Here is a 24,228-nt window from a genome sequence, read left to right as displayed (position 1 = left end):
AAAATATATTAAATAATATAAAAATAACTTTAGTAATATTAAAACTTAAGTATTAAATATTATAATAAAATTAAATTATATATAATAAAAAAATATTAGACAATTTTAAATTTTTTTATAATAAATTAAAATTATTTATAGTAAAATACTTACTTAATTTTTAAATATTTACTATCTTACTTTAATTATATATAAAACTCATCATGCGCGCGGAACGACACCGGAAGCAGAGGCAAAAGAAACGGAGCAACAACGGAGTACGTACTCCGAAAAAGGCAGAAGCAAAAGCAGAGGCCCCAAAAACAGAAGCACGCAAAATTGAGCCGAATATTTTCCGCCACGCCTCGGAGAAAATTCTTTCCTCCTCCCTCTCTGCCTAATGGAAAGGCGAAAAAGGGCACACCAACATCCCGTCGCCTATTCCCACGCGGCGACGAGTTATTCCTTTCCGTTCAAACGGCCCAGTTTCGCAATTACCATCATCCGTATTCCAATGCGATAGAGTGTAAGTCAGCGATCCCGGATGGCAGCTTAGCGATGCCTGCAACAAAAAGACAAGACAATCCAAACCTACATAGACACGCTGTCGAGTGACAAGCTGGCTGACAATGGCTTCAGTGTCCGCATTGTATCGGCGTCGGATTGCCTCTAGCAATCGCGTAACAACCGCGTCTGGCCTGGCTATTTTCACCCACGACTCTGCGTAGAATCTCACAGGGTGTCATCACCACTGTCATCTCACCACTGCCATCTCACAAAGACTTCACGTAACTCTCTCCCTGGCAAACCATGGGTCCCGGCCGTGAGGGTGAGGCGGAGGAGGCCAACAACATGTCGTACCCTTCACCGGGTGCCGAGGGCCTTGATGCAGGTCCTTTCTATCATACAGCGACTCGCGATGAGACTCATGAGCATGAGGAACACCAGCAGACCCATGACCAACATGATCCCACCCAGGTTCACACACAAGAGCAAGACCATGGCCAGATGCCCACCCACGAGCCGGCTTCTCCCCAGCATCACATCCAAAGGCCGCCCAACCTGGAAGAACTTCAGCTGGCCGCCCAGCTTGGACAAGGCTTAGCAGGAACCTCTCTCATCCCAACCACTGATCCTAGTATGAACGTGGAAGATCCGGGCATGCGTAACATTATGCCACATCCCGAGCCAGACCAGCACCAGACACCATCGTATGTTCACGAGGCACCGGCATCAGATCATATGGTGCCGCATGCGCTCCCAGTTGCCGTGGGACCTCCGTTACCACCGTATGCTATGGGAGGAGACGGCATCCCACCGAGAAAGCGATCAAAGGTGTCACGTGCTTGTGATGAGTGCCGGCGAAAGAAGATCAAATGCGATGCTCAATCAGATACCGGTGATAGCCCCTGTTCCAGTTGTGCTCGGTCATCTATGCGATGTCTGTTCAGCCGTGTTCCCCAAAAGCGCGGTCCATCTAAGGGGTATGAATATTCACGTCTTTTCTTTTGTTGCCTTGCTATTGCACTAGCTGCTGCAGAATACTCTGATCAACTGACATATGAGACAGGTATATCAAAGAGCTAGCAGACAGGATACATAGCATCGAGAACAAGCTGGAGTCTGAAGGTAGCCTTACCCAGGACGAAATTGACCGACTCTTGACACCAGGAAGCCATCGAGCTTACAATGGCTTAGCCCCTCCCGAGGACCCAAATCGGAAGAGACCGTTCTCCAGCATATCGGCAACCGACTTCAACGCAACAGCTCCTCCTCGACAGGCACCATGGGGACCAGAGTCGCGACCAATAATACCATCCGCTACACCTTCGGACGGCTTTGCACCCCCAACGTTTGCTAATAATTCGCTGGCGCCTCCATCTGCGGCAATCAAAACGGACAGCGCGCCGCCAAAGCCGCCTGTGGCAGCTATGGACTCGCAGGTTGTGGAAACAGAGGAGGTACCAGAGATTGATGAAGATTCTTTACATGAGTAAGCATCCCCCTGACGTTTCCCGGAACTAAAGCTGATAGAGTATACAGCTATCTTGCCCATGTTCAAGCCATATATCCCATACTCCCTAGCAGCAAGGCAAGGATTCAGTCTTTGCTGTCTCAATGCCCGTCCACCGTGAGGACGGCATTTATCACAGCTCTTCAAGCAGTCGGGCAATCATCAGGAGACACACAGACTGCGAGTTCCCTTTTGCACGAGTGGGAGAGCAGCGAGGCGCCACACTCGCGTGCCACCGACATTGTGCATGCCCAGACGCTTCTTCTCCTGATAATCGACGCAGACTGGCGCGCCTCATCCCAGTTACCGTTTCTCCTAGCCAGAGCAGTAGCGCTTGCGAACACGATGAAGTTGTGGAAGTTTACGCCGATCGAGTCTGCTTCAGAATCAGATTCTGACGATCAGCTGTGCGTGCGGATCTGGTGGTCTCTTGTGCTGATGGATCGCTGGCACGCGGCTGGAACAGGAAAACCGGCGCAGATCCCAGACAGCAGCGTTGTTGCGCCCGCTGGACTGGAGAACACCCTGGGCGAGGTGTGCTACTATTTAAATCGTAAGTTGGATACAGCAAGGAAACATGCCGCTATAAACAGTTGCTAATGGGGATTTGTCTAGGGTTATCAAAACTGCTAAACAGGACTGCGTTTGTCATTTCCACGATGCAGCCGGGCACATCTACCGCTGAGCCTGCCATGGCGGCCATTCTTGCGGACTACATTGAGAACTACCGTGAAGATCTTCCAGGTCACATCGAGGCTGCGTCGTACCCATTGGTGCATCTCGCATACTGGCACTGCAAGCTACTGGTGACATTATTAACACCGGGGGCCACGCCAACTGAGACGCTGTGGCCGACATCTGAGCTGGCCACCTTGCTGCTAGCAAATGCGCACCTCAGGAGCCCCTTTACCAACCATTTCGTGTCCCTAGTCACCATGTCACTTTCCAAACTGTCCAAGATGGACAGCTCCCGCGAAGGTGCTGTGCGGCTAATGAAAGAGATACTGGAGAAGCCTAGCGGAGGGCACTGGGACAGTGTCAGGGAGAAGCTAACCGAGCAGCTGCGGCCGACATCGTCGGTGGAGGCTACTGCAAGCCAAGGGCTGCAGCATCTGGCGGATTTGGCGACGGCCCATGAGGGCATTGCGCCTGGCCCGGATGACATTACGTTTGGTCCCACGCTCGCGTCGGGATACCTCGACGTTGCTTAGGAGGAGGAAGACACTGATTGTATTGTTGACTGTATTGTTGGCTGATTACATGGCGTCTGGATAATGATGTGATGCCAGGAGGTTGAACCTGGACTGTATAATTAGGACCCCGTTTGATTTCTTTCCCCCTCCTTCTCATTCTGTTTTACATGTGGTATGATACTGTGAGAACATGGCGGTGGAGAGCAGCCCTGGTGCTGCAGCCATGGTGTCAAAAGACTGTGGCTTGATGACAGGGCGATATGACTGGTCGACTTGCTCTTGGATTGACCAAAGGCATACACGAACGACCACCACACTACTCGTTAGATGCAGGATAGGATGCTAGCTAATGGGCACTGCCGGGACGCTGTCAAGCTGTCTGCGTAGATGCTATACTAGGCAGACGAAGAGTAATGAAAACAAATCCCTGCGCATTAGGTCGATCGGTGAGGCTGAGATGGTCCCATGGGGAGGATCTCTGTACTAATTACTGTCCAGTGTATGGATCCTTCTGCCGAGCCACCTTTTTTTTGATTGCTTGTTTGACATTACCCGAGCTCGCTTTTTACCCTAGCTAGCAAAAGAAAATTCAGGATTTTCTTTTTAGCGAACGTTGTCTTTACTTCAAACAATTGTTCTTTCTTTTTGCCGCTAGACCCTGCGTCCTGTGTGTGCTGCGGCTGGACTCTAACCCAGCCAATAGAAGCCCGTACCAAATGGCCCAACAACAGCCGCCGTCAAAAGCGAATTGAAGTTGTTCCTGTTTTCTCGTCCCGAAACATTCCCTTGGCCACCCCCATGAGGTGATCGCCGGCCCTTTCCGCTCTCCCATCCCAACCCCGGGGAGGGCGCTTCCAACAGGTCAAAGAAACCACCAGGGCATACCTAACAACATACACACCGAAAAAAGGGCGGCGACTGGATGTATTCACTCCCCTCCCTCTCCCCTCTATCAATAGCCTTTTTTTGCCTTTTGATTGTCACCGTATCAATTTGGCCTATCCGGCTCTATTCTAATACGAACGAACATAAAAAGAGAACCCCACGTACTGTACGTTAAGCCAGCCAACCAACCTATCATCTTTAGCAGCCAAAAACCGCTTCAATTGGTAAGTTGTACGAGTACATACTGTATGTACCAAGCCCAGTCCGCTCTCCCACGCCAAGATCAGCCAATTCCTGCATGTCACAGACTGGCCTAGGCCTCTGACCTCTCTGTCTTTCGCCCTGTAGCATGCAATGCAAAGCCTAACGTGAACATTCCGGAGTATTATCTTTCTTCCCCTCCTCCTCGATTGCTCCCCTCCCCCAGGAAAGTCGGCATGTATGAGTACATACATTATCTCGAACCTTTTACAGCTAGACTTCTATCCATCTTTTTTTGCCTTTCCTCCGTCTTCTACCCCTCTTACCTAAAAATAAAAATAAAAGATGAGATGCCATAGGACAATGCTTGGTAGAAGAGGGCGCAAGTCCAAACTATCTGCGCCTATGATCTGTGATCTGTGTCCGTCATCCATTTCGCACGGCGGCCGCGTCCTCTCAATCCCCCATCCTCGATCTCTGTGGCACCAAAGCTTTTCAGTGGGATTACTTTCCGTTTCGTTAGGTTCCTTTTCCCGGCCTCTTCTCATTGGATCCTCTAGATTCCCTCTGTTCCCTCTTTTTTTTTTGTGGACTTGGTTTTTTGTTTCTGGCAGAATGCTTTTGATCCACCTTGGCTTTTCACTTTTTCTCCAGTGACATCGAGACTTGGACCAGCTTTAGTGCAGTGGCGGGTACCTCGACCTTAAAACTTGTCTTAGTATACTGTCCTAGCAAAAGCACGTAGCACGCCTTGTCCCCAGAGCTTTTCCAAACGTTTACAGGTACTAGGCCTTAGTTGCTGGGCCTTTTCGTCTGGTTTATTCATACGGAGTACTTGGTTCCTGAAGCCGTAGCCACACATTCTCGCCGTACCTGACCTAACATCAAACTACACCGATAGCTTATCCCGTTAGTCTAGTGAGAAAGAGGAAAAAGAAAGAAAAAAATCTTCACCCTCTCTAAACTACAGTCTCCGGAGGCTCTGGAACAATCGACTGCCAATACAGTGTTGGTTGCGTCGCACGCCCGTTAGGTAATGCCCCAATGCCCCAAGCGCTGTGTCGTCGCGTAGTCTCCCGGCCAAGACGGACCGGCATCTGCCTACCAACTACCACCAATTTACATAGCCGTTGGGGCCGTAAAATACCCTGCCTCGGTGGCGTTGTCTGTGCTGTAGATGGGACTGCCAGAAGTTGTGTGCTGTTTTAGATCAAAGTCGCTGCTTTCTATTGTTGCGCGCAGAGTCTATATACTGAAACATGACATGATTCAAATGATCAACAAGGATATAAAAAAAAAAGAATTCAAGGCGCGACCCCTATTGGGTCGTCCCGAGAATAAACAACGGTCTATCTGTCCCATAAAACTGTTATATGTGCAGCGACTCTGAACAATGCTCCGCCAAGTGCGGGCTTGCAACAAGAAAGAGAAAAAGCCATCATCATGTCCTCGTAAAGCCAAGCAAGCCATTGGGCCGGCTAAGGCCAGTGAGAAAAGATCCAAAAGAAAAATCAGGTAGCAGACGCATGGGACCCTCCACCCAACAACGCAGATCCAGCGTCATCAAGCAAGTAAAAGAGAGAAAAAACAGCCCAGCGACGCACCGATCAAAACCCCAGACACCGAAGCCTTGTCCCACCTTCATTGCCCACGTTTCCCCCCTCCTAAGTTGCCCCTGGTCCCCACCCCACAAATTGTAGCCCGTGCCCCATTGTATGATTTCTAGAGACGAGGAAAAAAAAGGTGTCCGCTTGTTTCCTAACCCGCAGGGCCGGTGTTTCAGCGGACGGGAAAAAAAGGTGAAGGAAAGAGAGGCTGGCTTGAGTTGAGTCGTCCTAGGCGCTGTTCCGGAGCAGCCTAATCTGGGCCAGCCATCTCGATCCCGAAAGAAGCGAAACAAGGAAATTTGGATGCTCGCAAAAAAAGTGTCGCTCAAGTATAGCCGACCGAATGAATCAGGTGTACGCCCTCCAGACCATAAATGCCTTTTTTTTGTGTCGTTGTATATAGCGGGTTCCCAACGCCTCTGTCGTTAACGCGTTCAAGATGCCAACCACCATTGGGGTATTCTGTGCGCCAGGTAAAACATAAAAAATAAATCAAAAGACCAAACAATAAAGGGGGGAAATGTATTCCCAAATAGAAAGTAAAAGCCCGAAATGTCATCACATTTCCCAGTAGCCGCCTAATGAGCCAGCGCCGAGGGTATCGGTGTTCTCCTCTACCGCAGCGACGCTGCCACTGTAGTTGGGAATGTAGAAGGCGGGGTCGTCCTCGACCGTGGAGAAGTCGCCGGTGAGAGCCTGGTTGTCGGTCTTGTCGAAGAGGCTGTAATCCAGGCTGGTGAGGTCGACGTTGGGTCGGAGGAAGCTACTGCTGGTGGCAAATCCTTCAAAGTCGCCCTCGCCGCCGGGCATGAAATCTTCCACTTCAGAGACATCGCCGGACGTGGACCTTGTGCCGGCCAGGTTGGGCAGCTGCTCGGAGCCGCTACCGAAATCGAGCTGTCCGGTAAACTGCGTGCCGGCCTGGCTGTAGCTCGAGGGGGTGAAGCTTTCGCCGTTTGCTTCCCTCAGATCGAGGTGGCTCCAGTCAACTGACTGCGCCAGGCTCGCGCTCATAATGGGCCCGTCGCCATCCGGAAGGCCGCTGGAAAACAGGTCAAAGCTGGTGCTGCCGGCATAGGTGGAGTAGTTTGAAATGCCGGAAAGATCAAGCGGTGGCAGATTGCCGTTGAGCTGCGAAAAGGTGGAGGCAGACATGAGAGGGGACGTCGCCTCCGATTTGACCAGGCGCTGTTCCCGGGCGAGGAAGTTGTGCTGCAATGACGCATGGCCCTCGTTCTGTGCTTGGTAGAGCAGGTTATCGGTGCTGGTACCAAGGCTTCCGGCGCTGGCGGCCGAGTTGACCCTGTTGAGCTGATACGGCCCGCACTTTTGTGAAGCACGGTTGTGCTTGGCCGGCTTGTGGTGGCCGTGCTGGTCAAAGGTCATGCCAATGTCGGACGAGTGAATCGTGTTGGCCCGTCGCCGTCTTGGAACTGGTCGAGGAGGCAGGGTGGCTGCCTTCATTTCGCCCTCCGAATCGGACTCCGGCACGGTGTCCAGTGCCACGTCCTTCTTTCCGGCGCAGGTGCATCGTCCGCCATGGTTGCAGCAGCACGTCTCTGCATGGGAGGATGACAGATTAGAACCCGGAGCTTGTGGAGGAGGACACGCAGCCTCGTATTCTGTAAAACTGTAAAACTTACCAAGGTGTCCGTCCACGGGCGGTTGCAGGTGCACGCACTTGCTCGTCTTCTCGCCGCAATCGCACTTGATGTGAGCGGACCGGGACTTGCGCTGCGAGCGACAGTGCGCACATTGCGAGACGGGACGGCCCTTCTTGTTAATGTGTTGAAGAGGACGACCTGCAGGGCTGTCAGTTAGCAATTGACTTTTGCGACAAGTCTTTTCGTCTTCTTCCGTGATTGCGTTGCCCATGGTGGCACAAGCCTTGATAGAGTTTTTGGCCGTATAGCCTCCGCCAAGTGGCAGCTTCGAGGCCGACACGGACCAAAAAAGCCAATTCAAGACCAGGACACCATAGTATTTTTTGGAGATGGAGGGGAGAATGCCGGCCGCGGGGCAGAAAACCACTTTGACTGGGTTATATGCGGGCGACTCACCTGAATGTTGACAGTTGCTGACGCGGTGGCCGCGCACGCAAGCCTCACAGGCAAACTTCTCGCCGTCAATTATCATCATGGATGAGGCTGTGGAACTGCGGTTCTAGTGAGGACAACGGGCGGGTTGCGGTTCAAAAGTGATGGATTAGAAGAAGAGTTTAAAGGTCGCTGGCGGGCTGGTGTTCGGCTCTGGATCGGCGGCTCGGGGCACGGGGAAAAGGGCAGGGCCAAGTTGGGTCGAGCAAACAGGGCCGAAGCAATTTTGTGTGCGTGTGCGTCTGCGCTATTCCGCCGAACCTGGGGGGTGTCTGTAGCTACTAGTAGGCAGAGTGGGAACTGATGCACAGTTGCATGCGCTACAGGCGCATCAGTAGCTAGAAAGGGGAATGCCAAACCCGCCCAGGTTGAAGACTTGTGTTGCAGAGCTGAAGTGAACGGGAACCTTGGCAGACAGACGCGGTGCCGGCAGATGAGAGACAAGACGAGACAAGAGAAGAGAGGAGAGAGAGAAAGAGGAGAGTGACGAGAGAGATATGGGAGGGGAGGTGGGTAATGTGTGCAAGCAATTCTCCGCGTTGCTTTGCAACCTCGAGGTAGCTGTACTTGGATGCCGCGCTGCAGGGTCTAAGTGCAAGTGCAAGTACAAAGTGATCGAGTCTTGCTTTTGGGTGCACAGCTGAGAGTTCGAGTGGCCAAAAGTGGGCAGATACCTGACTTAGATAGCAACCTGAACTGAACTGGTCGAATACAGGGGTTGCGTCTGCGGCAGCGCCAATGCTTTAATATTTGATTAAAAAGTGGTGAGCCGGAATCGAGTGGCGGCAGACGGTAACCGTCCAAGAGGTGCTGCTCCCGTGTCTGCCGTGTGTCCGTACAGGTACAGCTGCGGAAGGGCAAGCGAGTTTGGCGCCAGCTCTGCGAAAGCCACTAGCTCAGAAGCAAGCTGGTACGGATACCCAAGGTCGAATTAGCCAGGTCAGCCGGGGTCTGCTCAGTGTCGTCAACCTGCAGCAGTAGGCGGATCCAGCCAGACACGTTCTGCTGTGCGCGCACGCGGGTAACAATAGCCGTGGTAACGTGAGAAATGGTGGTAGCAGCGGAGGGGGGCAATGACGGCAGATGAGGATAGCACGACTGCTGAAGAATGTTGCCCGAGTTAGGTAGTAGATGGTGATTGATGACAGAGACACTGACACTGACACCGAGAATAAGGAATCGGAATCAAGGGTTGAGAGTTGAAGAAGTCAAGGTCAAGGATCGAGAGACAAGAGATGAAAAGATGCAAGGAGGCAAAGGAGGCGCCCAACCAACGTCGCCGCGGACAGGACGGGCTCAGCTCAGCTCAGGACCACTGGTTTATTCTTGGATCTCTGTCTGATGCGTGTAAGACGATGAACGGGCAGGAGCAAGAGAGAAAATAAAAAAGCGGGAGCAAGATCGTCAGCCCGTCGAGAGGGCAGTGTTTCCGTATATATGTAGGTCCTATGTATTGGACGGGCATGCAACCATGGAACGAGTAGGGCCTACGGAGCACGGAACGAGCCTCTCTTGTCTTGGTTCAATCGCCTTGCTGCCAGTCAGCTCAGTTTCTGGCTCGTGCTTGGCCCCGAATTTCCATCAAAACAGCATCCTGAATCAAACACTGGCCGACGGTGGGCTGGCACAATGACGGTTGTCACAGCTTGCTTGGGGCCGGGGGTGCGACTCGACTCGACCTGTCGACAAGGGAGCTTCCCGGGCTCTCTGAGCCCCATGTCCCAGGTTCGACGCCGCCATGCCGCTTCCAGCCCAAGGCGCGTGGGACGCCGATGCAGACAAGCATAGAAGCACTCAGTTTCGCAGCGCAGTGCTTGTACCGTACAGTGCCAGGTCGGATCCTGCAGGCTTGCGGCGGCTCCGCTCGAGCGAAAGTGCAAAATGATACACGGGGCTCCAGATGCGTGGCGCACAGGGCGAAGGTGGTTAGCTGTAGTGGTAATGCGTCGTCGTGATGGTGTGCAGCCGTCCATGGTCGCATGAGTGGGATGCGCCCGAAGCCGTAGAATCCCGTTCGTCTGCCATTTGGGCCAGCGTGCGCGACCGAGCGTGGAGGAGCAGCCCGGGAAGCTCAATCCCAATCGCCCTCCATCTTGTCCGTCTTGTTCTCTCGCTCTCTTCTTCAAGATGCGATGGATGGATGCGCGAGAGAGGGGGGCAATGACAGCCAGCTAGTCGGGGGTACGAAGCGCTTGGTACCTGCATCCATCGAGGCAAGGTGCCTTAGCACAAAGCAGGTGCTGTAGGTACCTGTATGCCCGCTTAAGGTAGGTACTGGTACCACTGGTACCCGGGGGACGGCCATCGGCGGCACTCTGGGGCAATTTCTGCTGCCTGCCTACCTCACCTATGGGCAATGCACTGCACGTTCTAGCCGTCATCAACGCAACACCAACAACAAACTGCCGTTGGGTGATTTCTGCTGTAGATTGTGATTGTACTGTACCCATGTCTCACGCATTATTACATGTAAGGTGCCATTATTGTACAGTACTGTACAGTACTCGTACAGCACAGCTTTCGGCCGAGCTCACAGGGATTTCGCACCGACTGCCGATTTTAATACAGCCCAGTTGGGACTTGAACGATACGGACATGGACGCATTGCTCCGTCCCCAGTTCTGATATCCGTACAATGCAAGTACGGAGAACAAAAGTAGTGCTCCGTACGCTACAGGCTCAGATCCCGCGGCGTCTTGTCCTCTTTCGAGCCCCAGCCGGTCCCGTATCGAGAAGCGCCTGCGGTAGACCTTGGCCTTGGCGCTCGACGGGCACAACCTCTTCAAAGCCTAGTTAGCAGGACTCGAAGCGCATTGCGCCATTCGCCCGCCCTGCCACGGCCTTCAACTAAACAATTTCGTGCAGTTGACCCTCTCCACCGATCATGTCCTTCGCTATTCGCGGCATGAAAAAACCCAATCCCAACAGCCGTTATGCTCCGTGGTGTGGGGACCCGTTTGGCGTTTGATAGCCTCTGGCCGATGATCCCTGGGGAAATTTTCCGGATATGCTCTGGCCCAAGCAAGACCCTGAAGAATGATGCCCTGTTCGATTCTTGCATCCGAACCGTACCGTACCGTATGTACCATGCTGTAGCTCGATGTCAGTTATTATTGGTTTGTATCCTTTTTGGTATTCCGCGGATGTGATAGGTACGATATGATGTTTTGTTAGCAGGCTGGGATGGCCGGGCAACCGATTGCTCTCTCCCTCTTACTCTCCCATTCAGTGTGTCTGTCTGTCTCTCACGCTCTGTCTGGTCGTCTTCGAGTCACGCCTGCTCCCCTCGATACGAAGCACGCGGCCCTTTGATCGCCGCCCAGCCGCTTCCTCTCGTCTGCACTGCCTGTCATGCCAAGCTGCGTTTGTGCAAGCGGCTGGTAGCAACGTCGGTTACGATCTGACATATTGGTCAACATGCGGGCAAAGGACATGGCGAAACTGAGTGCGGGATACTGCGTACGGGATAGCCATGATAGAAAGTTCTTGGCCGTGCCAGAAGACTCGCTGCTGGTTCTCTGTGCCTGGCCACCCCTTTGAAGGCGTTCTCCACCGTCATCTGCGTCTTTGGGAACGGTACTCGGTCCGTGCCTGTGGTACTTTTCGTCACGACGGGGCCTTTGTCACCTTGATTAGTACAGGGATGGTGCAGATAAGCTGATACGCCGTAATGAAATGCACTGTACCATTGCATATTGGCTGGCATTCGGTACCGAGGAAAGGATTGAGCAATTCCAGAGGCGACTGACTAGTGCGTGATGCGCTTCTGCTGCTTCCATCCCCTTAGCTGATGAGGCTGTCAGTACCTTATTTCACCTTGTGCGACCACGGGGGGCTGCAGGCAAAATGTACGGTACAGTTGCAACGAAGAGAGCGTTCGGTAATGACATGGCCGAGCAATCCCTTCCTGCAGGTGTAAGGGACGCTTGTCCTGTATGTCCTGTATCCAGTTGGCTGACAACATACATGCCGTACTCACCTTGGCGGTTGGTAGAGCTGCACCAAAATGTAAATGGAACCCTTCAAGGCAGCAGCAATGTGACTTGTGCCAGCACTATTCATGTCTGTGCATTGCGAGGATTTGTATCAGAATAGACCTGCAGGCCACCTATTGGCATTCGGCCCATCGCTACAAGGCCTAGAGCTCGTAAAAGTCAATCCTGCGAAATTGAACGGCCAACAGCGGTTTGCGCATTGCATGGCGATGTCTTTGCTCCGCGGAGGTGAATTCAGGGGCGTGTGAAAGCAGACCCCTAGTGACGTAATTGCTCGTGCTCTTCTGCCCATGGACGATGCTGCACATGCTCACACTTGTGCCGGATTACCTAGAAACACTTCCAAAGAAAGGCCTTCCGTTTCGACCACGGTCACAGTACTGGAATTTGTCTTGGCATGTGGTGCTCTCTCTCCACCACAATATCAACGAGTCCTCGTGCTTGTACATGTGCAGTTAGCTACTCCAGACCAAGGGCTGCAGCGAAGAGTACTAGGTAGGTAGTATTAATAGGTGACTCCATCACCTTAGTGTAAGATCAGTGCAAAGCGTACAAGTCGAGATTAGTTCTGTGGATGGTAGCAGCACCATTAGGCCGATAAATCGCGATGAAGGGAATGGGCATGGGGGGTTTACGTGGGGAACACAGTAGGTGTATCTGACTCGTCAAATGGCTGACGGCTAGGCACTGGCACTGGGTTGATTTCCCAAACAAATGACTTGTCCTAGCTTCCCTTTCGAACCAGGAGCTATTAAAAGAGGATCGGCGCCAGCCATGCCTGTACGATTGGCTGCCACCATCGAGGTGGGCTTTTTGTTGCAGCGTGTTAGGGGTGGTCTGGACCGAGACCTCGTCCATCCATTCAACCAATACCACCGTGTTGCGTCCGTATTGAGACGCTTCTGCAGCAGAAATTGCGATGACCGCGCATCGAATCTGATTGTCCCAGGCCCAGCTGCATGATGGGGATGGTCCCCGACGCGGCGGCTCAAGGGGGGATTACAGGCACATGTATGATCAAATGTCGAATGTTTGGCACTAATACGGTGCTTTGCAGGGCATCAAGGCACCTGTACCTGGTGCTACTGCTACTGCTCCCGTCTGTACGGAGCACGTATATCTGCTGCATAACAGCCCAGCCGGGTGAGGTCGTCTTCGTCTTTGCCCGCGGCAAGATGAGTCGGGTAGTAGCACCGAGCCAGGAGATGAGACTGCAGGCTCCTTTTGCAGTCAATGTGATGAGCACGCACGCACAGCTACACGTGCGATACGGTATAAACATCCATACATACCTGTGCTTGCTGTGCTCGTACACAACCTGCGCCTCAATCTGACCGTATCAAAAGCTCGTGACACCCACCTGGCGCCTGGAAAGGTCGACGGGAGCAATAGCCCCGATTTCTAGGCCTATCTCATCGACACTTTGCGGTCCATTCAGCTCGCGGATCAGACATGTCTTACTCTTTCTCTCATGCTCACTCACACACGCATTGTCCCGTCGCGTGCGGCTGGGATATGATGCATTTTGAGGTTAGTCATGGACGAGCCCAGCCCAGCCTCTCCACCCAACGTTGCCTCCAGATCAAAGAGCCCACGGAGCCAAAGTTGGGGGGATGGATGAGGCGAGTTGGATGCGTGGCGTTCGCACTGTCTTCAGGTCGACCGAAAATGGATCGGAATCGCAGACGCGCCATGATTGGCAGAGACGACCTAGGAATCACAAGCGCCAAAACGGATCTCGAAATAGTTGATCTTCTAGAACTACACCAAACGCCCTCTGCTCATTGGACGTCGGCGAGGGCATCGAGCCCAGCAAGCTAAAACTTGGCCTTCGTCACTTCTGCGACAGGTCGGCCGTCGCTGTGTCCAACGTGCTGCGCACATGTCTAGAGAAGCGAGGAAGCACACCCCTGGCCGTCTTTTGCTCGTCTCCCACACCGAAAGAGCGAAGAAGATGGACGATGCCGACGAAGCCATCGCCAGGCGGCAGTTTGGCTTTGCTTTGGGAGCTGAGCTGAAGAGCAGCCGACGAGATCTACAGACAAATTGGGCGCGCCGCAATTGCGGCCCGACACGATCGGCATCGCCCGGAGAAACGAGCTGATGAATGTGTGCAATGTAGGCAAGCTATGTGCGAGGCATGGCATGTAAGGCCTAGAGTATGTAGGTAAAGTGTGTGCGAGCTGCAGCCCCATGCAGCCAGCAATAATCGTCGTTGAAGAAGCGCCACGGGCTGGACTACCTTAGTCGCGTCCCTTCGGTCCGGAGTGTATCTTCATTTTCAGCATGCGCCGCCCTTTGCGCGCCCGCTCGACGAGCCTCGTGCTCATATAATTGGAAGCGTGCGCCCTCATTCATACCCAACTTCTGATATACTACCGGCCTATCCAAAAGCGCAGCTCGGGAAATGGCACGCGAACGCTTCGATTTTTGTGGAGAGAGTGACTGGCGAATGGATGGATGCACTGCTTGCTTGCTTGCTCGATCGAGTGACTGAGTGATTGATTGATTGATTGACTGCCGATTTGTCGCCAACGGTTAATTAATTACATGTGTCAATTGCCATGCCCTTTGCCCTCCGTTTATCCCGTCCGTGTGATTGGGTCGGTGGGCTCGATATCGGATCACAAAAATTTCACCCAAAAATCCCCATCTGCCCCGCCTTCTAAGCGCGCTGCCCGACCTTCAGCCAGTCAGTTAAAAGCCGGTCTCTTTTTTTCTCTTCCATCAGGCTGCCGAGTTTTTCTTTTCTCCCACACACACACGCGCGCACACACACACACTTTCTCGATAACTCGGTGCTGCGTCCGACTGCACTATGACGTTCCTCACAACCCTCGATTATGCTCTAACGCTGGTCATCCTTCCCGTCCAGCGCGCGTAAGAAGAGGGGGTTTGGTTTCACGTCTCGGGCTGAAAACTTTTTCCTCTGCCATCTTACGATGAAGCTGGGATGTGATTTTTGGCATTCAAAAAGCCACTACCGCCCGCGCACAAACTTGTCAAAAGGCTACGGCGGGTAATGCCCCAGGAGCCACTGTTTTTGACACGGTGAGGTAGCCACCTATTCCGGCGGCTTCGGTAAGGCATCTTCGGATTCGAGAGCCGAAGAACAAAACGACATTCCGAACATGCACCGGCCTCACCGCGATTGATCGACTGTTTGCCATCGGCTTACCTTTTGCTAAGAACTCTGACTCGAGTTCGATAACAGGTTCCTCTGGTGACATGGTGACACCGCTCATTCTGATGCAGTTGTGACTTTTATCTAGTTTTGTTTTGTTTTGTTTTGCCAGATATGACGTTGCTTTTATAGCTTCGTCTATCGACATCTCCGTTCATCTCCCGTTGACCTAGATGTTTTCGCACTGGCATAGATCAATTTAGCTCGTTGCTGGGCACCCGGCTTGGAGATGTCGTTTTGTACATCAAAGACAGGCCGGGAATCAGCTGTAGAAACATTTCATCTCGTAACTTGTACGTATTGTAAACAAAAAAGGGTCATCTCCCAGCGCGGATAGGGCGGCCCCAGTCTATTGGTTTAAACATCCCCGGATACGTCGTACCAGTACGAGTACAAGTACGGGCAGATCTCGTCTGCACACTCCTCTTCTGACTCGTTTCAAGACCATGAATCGTACAAACTGCTATCCTCGGCAATTAAAACCTGGATCTGTGGTGAGTGCCGTAGACTATAATCGCATGGTTAAACTCAATTGCAGCTTTTCCTGCCATGATGTCATAGCTACCTTTTGCTCTTTCTTTTGATTCCATCTGACCGCTAATATGATTTTTCATAACCACGGCCACACCGACTGCGTAAAGAGGTAAAAAACGCGGTGAAAGTCTTTGTGATACGTATCCTTGTTGAAACTATTCATTCGGCTTGTCGGTTATCAATAACCGAGGCAATCAATATTTGGCAACCATGAAGACAATGATTACTTTGAGCTACGTAATCGTTGTCTGCTTGAAATGAAGGGAGCATAGATAGAGTCGTTGGAAAGGGGTTCAAGGAGCTAGGCTTATCAACTAAGCGATACTTGACTTGAAGACTATGAACTTGTTACCTGTTGTGTGTTCTGCCTTTATTAGTCTATTTCGCTTAGAGACAAGAAGGTTACTGAAAAGAACAAACATTGGTGAATGGGAAGGGGGAGGATACACAATAGCAACGACGAGTATGAGTTTAGTATATCCAACCCCCTCTCCAAGATGACAACTGCAACATAAAGATAGAATAAATTTAATCCTATTTTAGACAATGATCGATTGGAAGCAGCTTAGTTGTATGATGTATTGGTAACTAGTCATTGAGACGCGTCAAGCAATTGAGAGACGTGTTGATATGCTTGTCCATAACACGCATGGTAATGAGGAAAAAATATATAATTTTTTTATCAAACATACATCTAACTTCTGCTTGTGAGAATTCTTGATGAATAATGCCTTCCTATGTCCACAAATGGTGGAGTGTGAAACGATGGCCGCGCTCTGGAAGTGGACGCATTGTCATAGACGCCATCTTGTGTGCCATTGCATGACCAACCATTACTCTCCTAAGACAAGAATGGGCCTCGATCCCAGAAAACTGACTTCACATATGTAAGTAACACAGCTGAATCTAAAATTAACTCGTGGGCCTTTGGTTCACGCGGCCCCAGGATTCTCTGGGTCCGACCTCACCATACATAGAGGAACTGACGGAGTCAACTTTACGTACTCCAAATACCAATTATGGGGAGACTCAAGATGGAATAGCAGAGTCGCACGCCTAGATAGATGTTTCGCTTTCAGTGTATTGTATTTGACGTAACGTTTGTTTAGGGATCGTCATTGATCTGATAGCTAGCGTAATCTAACGGACAATATAGATCTGAGAGAACACGTCCTGCGTCAAATATCAACTGTAGCAGTACCTGTACGTCTACCTTGATGATTGGAGCTTGGTATAGCAAAGTCCTCAGATTTGTGTATACGCTTGGAAAAGGCAGTAAAATAGGGTCTCTCTCAGAATTACCTATCAGAACCTTTCATGTTCATAAAAAGAGAGACAAGAAAGTCTTAGTTTTCAGTCCATTTTCTTTGTTTTAGGAAGCATAAAGTTAACAATATCATTGACTAACCACCCCTTGATGCTTGACAATGTTCAAACAGTATCATTGCGATCTTGGTACACGGGTGTCACCATTATCAACCCACTCATTCAGCATCAGACCCGCCATCTTGGCGCGGATCTGTACTCACCAAGGGAATCCATATAAACAATTATATGAATTGAGATCCATGCTAGTGATAATATAATCTCATTGTCCATCAATCAGGCTAAATTATTTTGATCACGTTTCAGCAGAAGCATCCACATCATTCTCTCGGCTTTTATCCAAAAATTGCTCGCAATGTTTCGCTAAATTAGTAGTCATTGACTAGGTCTTGCCTGTATATCCTGGCGTGGGTCGTAGTCTCTTTAAGCCTTACCGCGAAAGTATTGGACAAAGATTTATAATGTTCGGGCCGAGGATCTATAATGATAGGAACGAGGACCTCCAGTGTTAGGAGAAGCTTCAAGCCCTATGGTGAATGCTTTGCCCTATACTTTGAATGGGACAGCCATCTGAATCACCACTTATGCTTAACTATGAACAAGCATTCATATTGCATGTATATCTCACTTCGAGATGCAATAATCTTGATAGGAATAGCGTTTCAGAGATAGACGGCGTTTCCTGTAGTTTCATTACGCAGAAAACACGTAGTAATGTATATGAGAGATGTGTGAACAATAGCTGCATCAGATACGAGAGCCATTGCGAATGTGGACAAAGACCAAATTGCAAATTTCCAGTTTTGTTTGCATTACGACTCCTCGCCACATCATTACAACGCATGGCCAATGACTGTTACTGATGGATCTGCTTGCAAATCGTATACCCTGAAAGGGGCGAGACGGGTTGCACAAACTGCCACATCAGCAAATAAACCCAGTTTCTTGCTTCCAGCATGTTTCAAAGTTGCAGCAATTCATGTCATATCTACGCAACGTGAGCCAATAGCAGATGTTTGAGAAGCTCTCATTACAAGATGTCTCTCATCAGGAAGAGACATGTCTCGTAGATGCCCACTGTATTACCTAAGGTTGGTAGTACTCTGGTGAAGTATAAACAAGCCATTTCATAAGGATCAGAGACTGGTAGGAAGTGGACAGTGCCTTGTCGCATTGTTATTGGAGAGTTTTGAAGATTGGTCGTGCGTACAATAGAATATATACGACCGGAGTTGAGGGAATAATGCAACAAATGTATAAGATCCGTCTCCCATATAATAGCCCAGACCGCTGGATTCTAGCAGCTGTACTTTGTACCTTGCAGGCAACGTAACAGATCTTTGGGCCTTTAATGGCGCCACTTAAATGCCTAGCTCACCCTTTGGCCGGACCATCTGTTCCGGGGTCCCCATCTTTCTGCTCCTACTGACGGAATACGGAAGAGCTCAGCAGCAAATTTAGAGGCCACAGCTTGTTTCCGTGGAGTCTCCAGCGGTTGGTAATACTGAAGGAAGAAGAGAAAAAAAAGAAGAAGAAAAATTAAAATTTTAAAAATGGAAATATATAAAAGACGGGGCAGAAAAAGGAGGAGCCGTAAACAGAGAAAGCCCTCACATGAGTCGCTGGCTGCTTTGTACAGGTGACCTCTTCAGTGTACACTCACGCGGGCTTGGCTGACCTGCCCTGGATTTATATTTGAGCTACCCCTCCATGCAGAGTGATGTGATGCTGTAAGTGAGGGGCCACGATATATTGCTGTCCTGTGCTTTCATCTATCTGGTTCCTTGCACTACCGGGAATTGACAAGATATTGGACATGAGCAGCCCGTTTCTTGATTTCGATTGATTCGGATTTAGATAAAATTGTTTTAGATAGAAGACACAATAGGATTCTTCAGAGTAATACGAGCAACGCCATCTACGAGTTGTCAATCAATCACATGCGCTGCTACCCCTCACGGCGAAGCACTACGAGGACTAATCCTAGGACTCATCCATGTACTCTAACTTAGCAGGTACCTGAGGCTGTGGGTTTTATCTCTCCGAACTACCTTGCGATGCACCTAAGAGCCGGATCTCGCCGCCTTGTACATACTTTTCTGCGCCACTGCGGAACTCGAAGTGCGGATTTTGCTTACACATGTCTCGGTTTCCATAGCTGTGATTCGCGATGCTTTCCACCTTAAGTAAATTTGATCCGGAGTGACAAGTTAATACATACATCTGTACACTGGTAGTAAGGTACTGCTATCAGCCACTACAGAACTACGGCATTACTCTAGGTACAGTAGTACATCATGTTGCAGGTACCTGGCCCGGAGCTAATGACGGAGATCTGCAGAGAATTAGCTGCATCAAGTTGTTCCAACTAATGCAGCAAGTCCGCGTTGCCTCACCTGCTCCCTCCAGCATCATCCCATTCCAGCTTTTCTTGCGTCTCTCAAGAATCCTCTTCACTTTCGTTTCGTTTCGTTTCCTTTATTCTACTTCTTGCTTCAACACTCTTACTCGCCGGAAATCGCTTGCGGGACCGGCATTGACCAACTATCTTGACCTACTCCCCCGCCTTGGATCGCGACACAATGCGCTTCGCCTAAAACACAACACCATCACGACATGTGCATATCTGACGCCCTGTGCTTAACAAGCAACCGCTCAGATAATGGGCTCGTCACAGCAAGATGAGTCGGAGAAAGTCTCAAGCGAGTCCACCTCGGCAGATGGGAATCTGGGGTCGACAAGGGACGACGACGATCCGACGCCCACCTCCGCAGGGTCTGACCTGCCGCTGAGCCATCGCTCTCCTTCTTCAGGCCCTGTTCTCGCTGGCGGAGATCGAGTCTTTCCAATCCGCTCTGTAGTCCGCGTCGACCCAATCCCAGATGAAGTCCAATTCCCACACTTGGCCGAGGCCGATAACCAGGCCCGTGGTATACCGGTACATCTTCTCAGCTCTATGAACCGAACAGACTCCTGGGGCGACGCACGAAGGTCAGAGACTGAGCCTATGTCTCCAACATCACCATCCGCATCAAACGACCGAGCCGCCCAAATCCATCAAAAGAGGGCAATGAGCGGGCCGTATAGCAGTCTTCAGGCGGATGCCGTTCGTCATAGTTCATCGACCCCTCTAAATCTAAATATATCTACTTCAGATCTAGACGATGATGAATCAGAAGTTCGCGACGGTGAAGAAGCGAAAGACGATTCAGCAAAAGACGACTCAGTAGCCCCAACCGACGGATCATCTGGGAATTTGGACAGCTTGTCAGCCCAAGAGACTGTCCATATCGCAACGCGTTTTAAGCATGTCATAACAGACGATGGCCATGCCGTCATTACTGGGAGAGATGGAGTTTTGCAAAAATGTGAAGATGAACCTATTCATATTCCTGGTGCTATTCAGAGCTTTGGTGTCCTTTTGGCCATGCGCGAAGAGGATGAAGGCCAGTTTGTTGTGCGATACGTCAGCGAGAACAGCAAAAAGCTCCTGGGTTATACGCCCCAGCAACTATTCCAACTTGAAAGCTTCCTCAGCATCCTGACCGAAGAGCAGCAAGACAACCTCCTGGATCATATTGACTTTATCCGAGATGAGGATGCTGATCCTGCCGCCAACGGACCCGAAGTTTTTAGCATCTCGATACGGCCCAGAAAAGAGAAAAAGAGCGTCAAGCTCTGGTGCGCCATGCACATCAACCCCGCCCACCTCGATTTGATCATTTGCGAATTCGAGAAAGACGATGACAACGAGTATCCTCTTAGGCCCCCGGAGGAGAAGAACGAGCCTATGCCTACTGACACCCTCAACGGCAATCCTACGTTGGAGCAGATTGAGGAGAGTACAGAAATTCTAAGCAAGCCCCTAAGAGTCTTGCGTAGCGCCAGGAAAAAGCGAGGCGACCAAGGAGCAATGCAGGTGTTTGACATCATGTCTCAAGTTCAGGAGCAGCTCTCCTCAGCCCCCGACCTCGATATCTTTCTAAAAGTCCTCATCGGCATAGTAAAAGAGCTCACTGGATTTCATAGGGTCATGATATATCAGTTCGACGCCTCGTGGAACGGCAAAGTTGTGGCTGAGCTGGTCGATGCCTCAAAGACGACCGATCTCTACAAAGGACTCCATTTTCCGGCATCAGATATCCCCGCTCAAGCGCGCGATCTATATAAACTGAATAAAGTTCGGCTGCTCTACGACCGAGACCTAGAGACTTCAAGAATCGTTTGTCGGACGCAGGAGGATCTTGATGTACCCTTGGACATGAGCCACGCGTATTTACGGGCCATGTCTCCCATTCATCTGAAATATTTAGCCAATATGGCCGTAAGATCGTCCATGTCAATCTCTCTCAATGCATTCAACGAACTCTGGGGCCTGATGGCATGTCATTCCTACGGAAATCACGGCATGCGAGTCTCCTTTCCTATTCGAAAAATGTGTCGCTTGGTCGGGGATACGGCTTCGAGAAACATCGAGAGGTTATCGTATGCATCCAGGCTGCAGGCTCGCAAGCTAATCAACACTGCCCCAACTGACAAGAATCCGACTGGATATATCATTGCGTCCTCCGACGATCTGTTACGGCTGTTCGACGCGGACTTTGGTCTGCTTTCCATCAGAGGAGAGACCAAGATTTTAGGCATGATTGAACAGAGCCAAGAGGCTTTGGCAATGCTCGAGTATCTTCGGATGCGTAAGCTGACATCGGTGGTTGCGTCGCAGGATATCAGAGAAGATTTTCCAGATTTGCAGTATCCTCTTGGATTTCAAGTCATCGCAGGTCTTCTCTATGTACCCTTGAGTCCTGGTGGTCACGACTTTATCGCTTTTTTCCGCAGAGGTCAGATTAAGGAAGTCCGATGGGCTGGAAATCCATACGAAAAGACACTTCGAGAAGGCACCAAGGAGTATCTGGAGCCTCGCGCAAGCTTCAAAGTATGGAATGAACTGGTCATTGGCAAATGTCGCGAATGGGTTGAAGAGCAGATCGAGACCGCCGCAGTCCTCTGCTTAGTCTACGGTATTGTTCTAGATACTGGCATTATTCGACCAACGTATACTAACTCACGCTGATATAGGCAAATTCATTGAAGTTTGGAGAGAAAAGGAGGCCGCTCTACAAAACACTCGGCTAACTAGACTTTTACTTGCCAATTCGGCGCATGAGGTCCGCACACCTCTCAATGCCATCATCAACTACCTTGAGATTGCTCTTGAGGGGTCTCTCGATCAAGAAACTAGAGAAAATCTTGCCAAATCACACTCGGCTTCAAAATCGTTGATTTATGTCATCAATGACCTCTTGGACTTGACCAAGACCGAAGAAGGGCAGAATTTGGTAGTACAGGAAACTTTTGAGCTCGCCAACTGTATAAATGAAGCTCTAGATCCGTTCCGAACCGACGCCGAGAGGAAAGGAATTGACTATCAGGTCAAGCACCATCCTGAGTTGCCTAAATTTGTTCTGGGTGATAGCCGACGCGTCCGTCAAGTCATTACGAATATTACGGCAAATGCGATAGCACACACAACATCTGGATATGTCAACGTGGACATCTTTGTTGCCGATGTTAAAGAAGATGGGCAAGTTGTTGTTGAAATTGTGGTTGAAGATTCTGGCAGCGGTATGACTCCGGTGCAAATGGATGGGCTCTTCCGAGATCTTGAGCAAGTTGGTACAGAAGAGTTTGACCTGCGGGCGCCATTTGAACAAAATAGCGGACCACAGGAGTTGAAAACCCTAGGACTTGGACTGGCAGTCGTAGCTCGAACCATCAGAAATGCGGGCGGGCAACTAAGGTTGAAATCGAAGGAAGGGGAGGGATCCAGATTTGTGATCCAGTTGCCGTTTCAATTGCCTGAAGAATCACCAAATTCGGATGGAGATGGATCCCTAAATGGTCCCATCTCTTCTAGCAAAGATGTTTCGGCTTCGAAGTCATCACCCCTGGCGCAACAAAGCGAGTTACTTTTGATTGACCCAAATAAAAACGCGGGGGATGCTGCTTCTCTGGAACGGCGGAGCCTTGATAGCTGGCGAAGTGGTGTAAGCCAAGATGGAAGCCAGAAGAGCGACGCAGACCGCCTAATCGATGCCATCAAGACCCCATTATCTCTTAAAGAAAAGGATTCGGAATATTTCACGCCTAAAGCCCAGGTGTCCAACACTTCTAACCCGATCGGCACGAGTTTTTCTATTCCAACGTCTATTCCAACGTCTATTCCAACGAGCGCGCCTCACCACCCTGACCTAACCAATAACACCGTTGAAGAAGATGGCACCGCCAAAGTTCGTGACTCGAAAATGCCCGTTCGAGCGATCAAAGTACCAGACGAATTCTTTGATATACCCCGGGCTCCTCAACATCAAAGGACGGGGAGCAATTCCGAAGTTGATACAGATGCTACCGAAACAAAACGTCCGCCCGGCTCAATCAAAAGTGCTGCCGCAAGTAGTGGCAACGCGTTGTGTGTGCTGGTCGCGGAAGATGATCCCATTAACATGAAAATCCTGATAAAACGACTGGAAAGAACTGGCAATACTATCCATACCGCCGTCAATGGAGAGATCTGTGCGGCAATATACAACGAGAGCTCGTCTGACTTCGATGTCGTGCTCATGGATATGCAAGTAAGTGGCGACCAATGCACAGCCTAATGAGAATGTTGAGGACTAACACGCGTTTCAGATGCCGATTGTTGATGGTTTGACTAGCACTAAGCTAATCAGAGAGATTGAGATATCACCCGAGCACAAGGGTCATTCAGCTTTGGCCGAAAAATGTGGCCGAATCCCGATATTTGCCGTGTCAGCTTCTCTTGTCGAAGAATTAAAAGACAGATATGTCGAAGCCGGCTTCGACGGATGGATCTTGAAGCCTATTGACTTCAGAAGACTCGCAACGCTCCTTCGGGGCATCTATGACACCGAAACGCGAAAGTCATGTATATACGTTCCTGGACAATGGGAAAGGGGTGGCTGGTTCACGGAATCCACGGAGACGGAGATAAACGATGCAAAAGCTTGATGAAATTTTTCTTTAGTGTATACGACTGTTACGGCATGGGGAGAAACATATACGGAAATACCTGTGGGCGCGAGGGTCTTGTTTTTTTTTTTTTGGGGGGGGGGGGGGGGGTGGGGTAGGTGTTTTTGATGTGTATTATTTTTTTTTTTTGTTTTTTTTTGTTTGGAATTTGAGAGGCGATGTTG

The 24,228-nt window shown here is 50.4% G+C and overlaps 3 protein-coding genes across 3 annotated transcripts; 2 read left to right on the top strand and 1 right to left on the bottom strand.

Annotated features, from left to right (window-relative positions):
- Positions 1–382: 382 nt before the first annotated feature.
- Positions 383–3,748, top strand: V8C40DRAFT_251472 (uncharacterized protein). Its single transcript, XM_083217196.1, has 5 exons — positions 383–1,463; positions 1,550–1,972; positions 2,023–2,546; positions 2,609–3,632; positions 3,685–3,748. Exons 1-4 carry the CDS (start codon positions 790–792, stop codon positions 3,202–3,204), a joined length of 2,217 nt encoding a protein of 738 aa, XP_083071022.1. The 5' UTR covers positions 383–789; the 3' UTR covers positions 3,205–3,632; positions 3,685–3,748.
- Positions 3,749–5,957: 2,209 nt separating this feature from the next.
- On the bottom strand, positions 5,958–7,679 carry V8C40DRAFT_251467 (uncharacterized protein). The gene is made up of 2 exons (XM_083217195.1): positions 7,523–7,679; positions 5,958–7,438 (listed from the first exon to the last, which is right to left on the bottom strand). The coding sequence occupies exon 2, from the start codon at positions 7,341–7,343 to the stop codon at positions 6,438–6,440; it is 906 nt and encodes a 301-aa protein (XP_083071021.1). The 5' UTR covers positions 7,344–7,438; positions 7,523–7,679; the 3' UTR covers positions 5,958–6,437.
- An 11,547-nt stretch (positions 7,680–19,226) lies between these two features.
- Positions 19,227–24,121, top strand: V8C40DRAFT_251451 (uncharacterized protein). Its single transcript, XM_083217194.1, has 4 exons — positions 19,227–19,296; positions 19,356–22,035; positions 22,094–23,646; positions 23,705–24,121. The coding sequence occupies exons 2-4, from the start codon at positions 19,677–19,679 to the stop codon at positions 24,041–24,043; spliced, it is 4,251 nt and encodes a 1,416-aa protein (XP_083071020.1). The 5' UTR covers positions 19,227–19,296; positions 19,356–19,676; the 3' UTR covers positions 24,044–24,121.
- The last annotated feature ends 107 nt before the right edge of the window (positions 24,122–24,228 follow it).

The sequence above is a fragment of the Trichoderma camerunense genome, assembly GCF_050948025.1.
Source record: "Trichoderma camerunense strain CBS 138272 chromosome Unknown V8C40scaffold_14, whole genome shotgun sequence".
NCBI classification, from domain to species: Eukaryota; Fungi; Ascomycota; class Sordariomycetes; order Hypocreales; family Hypocreaceae; genus Trichoderma; species Trichoderma camerunense.
Note: the sequence above shows the minus strand (reverse complement) of the source record. Positions and strands in the feature narration are given on the sequence as shown.